The sequence below is a fragment of the Vombatus ursinus genome, unplaced genomic scaffold (genome assembly GCF_900497805.2).
Source record: "Vombatus ursinus unplaced genomic scaffold, bare-nosed wombat genome assembly UNPS02003292.1, whole genome shotgun sequence".
Classification (NCBI taxonomy): Eukaryota; Metazoa; Chordata; class Mammalia; order Diprotodontia; family Vombatidae; genus Vombatus; species Vombatus ursinus.
Genome location: NW_020943070.1, coordinates 12,322,760 through 12,328,656, shown reverse-complemented (window position 1 = coordinate 12,328,656; position 5,897 = coordinate 12,322,760). Strand labels below are relative to the sequence as shown.

General features: G+C 38.8%; 1 protein-coding gene across 1 annotated transcript in view; it reads right to left on the bottom strand.

The window, feature by feature from the left end:
• LOC114051709 (lysozyme C-like) overlaps positions 1-5,302 on the bottom strand; it is a 7,755-nt gene extending 2,453 nt beyond the window's left edge. Inside the window, exons 1-4 of the mRNA XM_027874147.1 lie at positions 5,276-5,302; positions 4,190-4,427; positions 3,489-3,653; positions 2,082-2,157 (exon numbers count right to left, since the gene is read on the bottom strand). Of these exons, the coding sequence (XP_027729948.1) occupies positions 2,082-2,157; positions 3,489-3,653; positions 4,190-4,427; positions 5,276-5,287 (491 nt within the window). The 5' untranslated portion in view covers positions 5,288-5,302. The remainder of the gene's footprint in view (positions 1-2,081; positions 2,158-3,488; positions 3,654-4,189; positions 4,428-5,275) is intronic.
• Positions 5,303-5,897: the final 595 nt, after the last annotated feature.

Sequence of the window (5,897 nt, the reverse complement as noted above, 5' to 3'; positions counted from 1 at the left end):
TTTCTTTCTTTCTTTCTTTCTTTCTTTCTTTCTTTCTTTCTTTCTTTTTTTAAGGCAATTGGGGTTAAGTGATTTGCCCAGGATCACACAGCTAGTAAGTGTCAAGTGTTTGGTCTGAGGCCAAATTTAAACTCCGACCCTCCTGACTTCAGGGCTGGTGCTCTATCCACCGTGCCAACTAGCTGCCTCCAGACAATACTTTCACAAGGGAAATTCATTGCCCTCACCCTTTATGGGGGAATGAGTGGTCACAGAAATTATAAAACAGAATAAGGGGTGCTATTCACACACCAAGAAGTCAATTTTTCATTTTCTTTCTTCCTTCTGTTGACTTGATATTTGGGCTTCCAGGAAAGGAGGAAATCAGCAAGGAAGGGCAAGGGAAAAATCTCATGGACAGAAATTAGAGAAATTAGGTAGGAAATTAGGAGCTGAACTGGAAAAAAAGTTTGGGCTTTATAAGGAGATTCTCTGAGCATGGGATATATAGGAAAACAAGTGGAAGCCAGCACAGCCAGAAGAGGTCTCCATCAGAGAGCATTGATAGAGATGCAAAGGAATCAGGAGAAATGTTCCTGTGCTAATGAGACTTCCACCTATCATAAATACTTTCATGCTAGTGCAGAGGTTCCTGAACTTATTTGGCCCACCAGCCTCTTTTAAAAAAAAAATTACTCAGTGCCCCCTTGGAAATCTACTTTCTTTAACCTTTTAATAGTTTCGTTTTTTGAAATTTGCATCCTTTAAAAAATATAAATTTTTAAAAAAATTATACATCTTAATTTAATAATTTATTGTAAATTTGTGTTTTTTCTGCATTGACATTTTGATGATGCAATATTGTAGTCATGTAACTGTATATTATTGTACTGTAAACAAATCATTATATGCAAATATTCCTGCTGATGCATGCTAGACTTCTCAACAATGCAGACATTCTTGCCTGCCAACATTTGCTTGTTAAGACCTGTTGGCAGACTTGACCAGTGATCAGTTATAACTTGCATTTTGTATGTTTATTTGGAAAACAGTGTAATCACTACATTACACGACAGGTGAAACATGTATAAATGTTTTTTCAAAATTTTCTTATCTTCTCTTCTTTCCTTATGTTACTACCACTCCTTTATTCAGTGCCCCTCAATGCACCTGAGACTACTACCATCCCCCTTGCTTGGATCATTCCAGCACCCTTCAGGGGGGGATATAACCTACTTGGGGAACCTGTGAGAGAGAGAGAAAGTAGATTCTCTTTTGATCATGATCCTTAGATGGAGAGGGAATGCTTCTACCATTGTTCCTTTCCTATGAGTGTGATTGGGATTCTCCCCAGCTGCACACCCACAAATATGACAGGGCAACCATTAGGAAATGATTAGAGACAAATAAATAGGGTTAAGTCTTAGTTGCTTTATTCTATAAAAAATAATGTCCATAATCATAAGATTCTAAATCTCTGAATCAATGAATGCTGTGGTCAGTGAACTGGGATGACAAAACTCAAAACTTTAGGGGCTCATGAAGGCCACAGACCTCATGTTTTAATAATTTAAACAGTATTTCATTTCAGAACCTGTTTTGAACCCTGCCAACTTGAGCTTAATACTAACTGCTTTGTGATGAGAGCACAGAGTGGGGGAAGAGAGTAGCCTCAACGTCTTCTGGCTGAGCACCCTCTGGTGACCAGAATGCATATTGCAATCTCTTAGGAAAGGGTTATATCCAGTAGAGCCCAGAAAAGAATTTACAAGATCACTTGATTGGTGGTTCAAGTAGAGAGCTGCCTAATGGGCAATTCCAACATTGTACTTTGTTGCTAGATAACTATTACAGTGATATATTGTCCTTCTGTAGAATTAAGAAAGCAGCACCACACAACCCTAGGTTTCTTATTAGGAGAAGTTGTCTTATAGATTATTGTTAAAAAATGATTGCTAATATAAATATGACCTACCAGCCTAAGTTGCTGCTATACAACATACAACAGAATGGACTTAATTTTGTCTTTGAACACTCTCTCTCACTGAACATGCCCATCATGGAAAGAAATTAATTATTCTTTATAGTGAAGGAAAACTTACCATGCACCAATGCCTTGTTGAGCCACGATCTTCTTTGCACACTGTATTGCTTTAACAAGGTTGTCTTCCTGAAGTTCTGAAACAGAAATGATAGAAGACATAAGCAAGTTTCAAGTTCATTTAATCTAAAAGAACCAATCCTCCTTGTTAAGGTAGAAGAAACAATATCGTAAGATTATTCTTCCAAATTTTAGATAAATGGGACTGCAGTAGAGAGGCCTGTTCTCTTATTCATCTTCTTCTAGACTTAAATGGAGCACACCACTTTAACCAACTTGACTCAAATTTCTATATCGCTTTAAAGCTCACAAAGTGCTTTTCTCTCCATTACCCTATGAAGCACACAGTTATCCTTATTTTTCAGAGGAGAAAATTGAAATTCAGGAGATGTGATTTGTCCATGGTAACACAAATAGTTAATGTCAATGTCAGAACTTAAAATCACATTTTTTGACTCCAAACCCAGGGTGCAGGGTGCAGGGTACAGGGTGCATGACAGAAGGTTGAAAGTTATTTAAATAAATCAGGAACAAAGTCAGGCATGAATGGAAATACTTTTTCATTATTTTTTTCTTTCAAATTAAAAAGGGCCATGGTTCTTGTCTTTTTTTCTTTTTCTTTTTTTGGTAACTCATCCTTAAAACAAGCTAAGAAGAGGTGAATACTAGGGAGTTGTCTAAGGTGAAATGACTTGTTAGCTGAGGATTTAAGGATTTAAATGCAGGTCTTCTTGTCACCAATTCCAACCCTTTAGCCATTGCATCAAGTTCACTGACCACAGAGAACACCAGCTTGGAAAAAACTCACTTGGGTCACTGGTCACAGAAAACTGGTATAGCATACCTGCACCTCCCAGGCGCATATTCTGGAGCTAAATTACCCAGGTTCAAATCTCGGTTTGGATACTTCCTCCTCCCTCTATGACCTAGGACAAATGATTTTACTTCCCTGGATCTTGCTTTAACCTTCTGTGAGATGAGGGTGATGGATTAGATGGCTTCTGGGATCTCCTCTACATCTATGATCCTATGATGTGGCCTAATAGGATCAGCCTGACTTAGTGAAAATTTCCATTACAGGCATTTTCTAGTCTAAGTCCATCTATTGGGAGAAGTTCATTTAGGTGGCTACCTAAAATGGAAGGAAAATTTGAAAAATTGTGGCCAGTCCTCTTGATTGATCATGTACCAGTCAACAGGACCGAGATATCACACTGTCCTAAGAAGAGATAGCCTTTTTTTTTTTTTGCTTTGTAATAATGAGATAAGGACTGGAATGCTAATTAGAAACTAGGAATTTCTTATTGGCCTTCTAAAGCTTCTTCCCTGGTATAACTTTTTAGGTTGCTTGGCTATCGACCTCGTTGAGCAGTGTCATTGTACCCTAAGTCCATGAGGTTGCTCTTACCTGAACAACGGACTCCACAGCCATTCACTGCGTGTGGTGTCTTGCCATCATTGCACCAATAGTGACTGTTGATCTGAAATATCCCATAATCAGTGCTTCGATCTCCAGGGTTGTAGTTTGTAGCTTTGGTGTTAAAACCACTCTCCCACTGTGCCAAGCACACCCCTGTGAAGAACTTATTTTAATAATGATTACTTCATATCCAATCAATTATCCAAGAAAACCAATACTCTTGAATTGATAATCTTCCTTTATCACTGATATAGTCTATAGGTGGTGCAGTGGATAAATCGTAGGTACTGGAGTCAGGAGGACGTAAGTCCGAAACTGACCTCAGACTCTTTCTAGATGTGTGACCCTGGGCAAGTCACTAAATCCTGTTTGCCTCACCTCACCTGTAAAAAATAATGAGCTGGAGAAGGAAATGGCAAACCACTCAAGTGTCTTCGTCAACAAATCCCCAAATGGGGTAGCTGAGAGTCAGATGTGATTGATACCACTCAATAGGAATGAAGCATTACTTTTGCTGGAATGAGCTAACGGTTAAGTTTTCAGTATGAGCTTTTATAGTTCATAAATAGGCAAGCACCCAAAGAAATGGAAAGAACAAGAACAAATCCTACACTTCTTTGAAAGTGTCACCCACATTCTTAACCCTCCTTTCCTATTCATTGCGGAGAACCATAGGAAATCAGACTTACAGTTAGCCAGGCTGATACCACGGTACCCATCCAGTTGTTGCTTTATTCTTCTGGCAAAGTCACATCTTTCTAGCGTCACGCCATGGACTGTCACGGAGAGGGAGATGAGCCCCAGAAGAAGGAGTACCTTCATGTCGCCTGAGTAGTCAAACTGCTCAAAGTGCCCAGGCTGAGATGAGCCCCAGTATTTAACTTCTCTCTTAAGTTCCTCTTCCTTGTTGTTTAAGGGCTCTGCAACCTAGGCAGAAATCGAGATCTATTTATTGCTACATTTCACCACTTCCTCTGAAGGCACAAGAATTAGCACATGGCATGACATGGTAATTCTTCCTCTACCCCAAAGGCCAATGAGGGTGAGGAGAAGGGGACAGATTCTGTTTTCCTGGTGTTACACCAGACTTATCAAACCTTAATTGAACTGATTTACTAGTGAATCAGAGTGTAACATAGGAAGATAGGGTTCAGATGACAGGCTAAAATCCACTTTTCTCAAGGCTAATGCCAAATCAGAGTCAGAGCATCATAGAAAGCTTTAATAGGTGAAAGCCAAGGATAATCATGTTCCCCATATACACAAGACAAAGGAGTCAGAGATCACAGAATTTCAGAGCTGGAATAGAGTCCAACCCATTCCCAACCTATATTCAAGTACAATCTTCTCTGCAACACAAGTGATGAATAGTCATACAACCTCAGCTGGAGTCCAAAATCGATTTCCATTTTAACAACTTTGAAACTTTTATTTACTTCATTGGAGATAATATATGCAAACCAATTCTTAAGACTATAATCCCTATATAAATATCAGTAATTATTATTACTAAATGGGAAAGAACTGAAGCATGGATATTGCAAAATGGAAAATTATTTAATAATTACTTTATATTTGGCTTTAAAATGTTTTAAATATTCAAATGAGGGTCATCAGGAAGGAATAGATTCAATTTTTCAGTCACTGTGGAAACTGCAGAGCTAGGAGCAATGCATGGAAATCACAAAATGATAGATTTCAGTTCATATGAGGAAAAAAGGTTGCTAATAATTAGAGCTGTCCAAAAGGAGAACGAGTAACTCCAATAAACTCACTATGCTATTCATTATAGCTTGTATTATTGAAAGAGAAATTCTTCATTTGCACTTTCATCCTGATTAAGGGCAAAGAGAATTAAAGTTTGTTACAAGTAGGTCAAGGTAGCAACACATCACTGGAGATCAGTGATGGCTTCAAGGTTAGGCCAGTTTTTATTGGGAGCTTTCATAATGAGTAAAGGCAATTCAGATAGGTCAATGTCATCAAAAGAGGTTGTGTCCTTGCATCACAGGTAATGCAAAAAACTGCAGACTTGACTTCTCTTTGTCTTTCCCAACAGAGCCTCCCTCAACCCTGATTAACAAGTTGGGCTGGGAACAATGAGTCACTGAGTCAACATAATCTTCAATGCTATATACCTCATTCTGTCTTCTAATACTGTCACCCTCGTGGCATAGACCCTCATCACTTCACACCTGAACTACTCTAAAATGTTTGTGTCCCTGCCTCTTGTCCCTCCCTACTCCAGTCCACCCTCTACTCATCTTTCAAATTAATCTTCTTAAAGCACAGGTCTGACTATGTCACCTCACTCTAACCCCATTCAATAAACCCAGTGGCTCCCTGTAACTTCGAGCATCAAATATAAAATCCTCTGCTCAGTATTCAAAGCCCTTC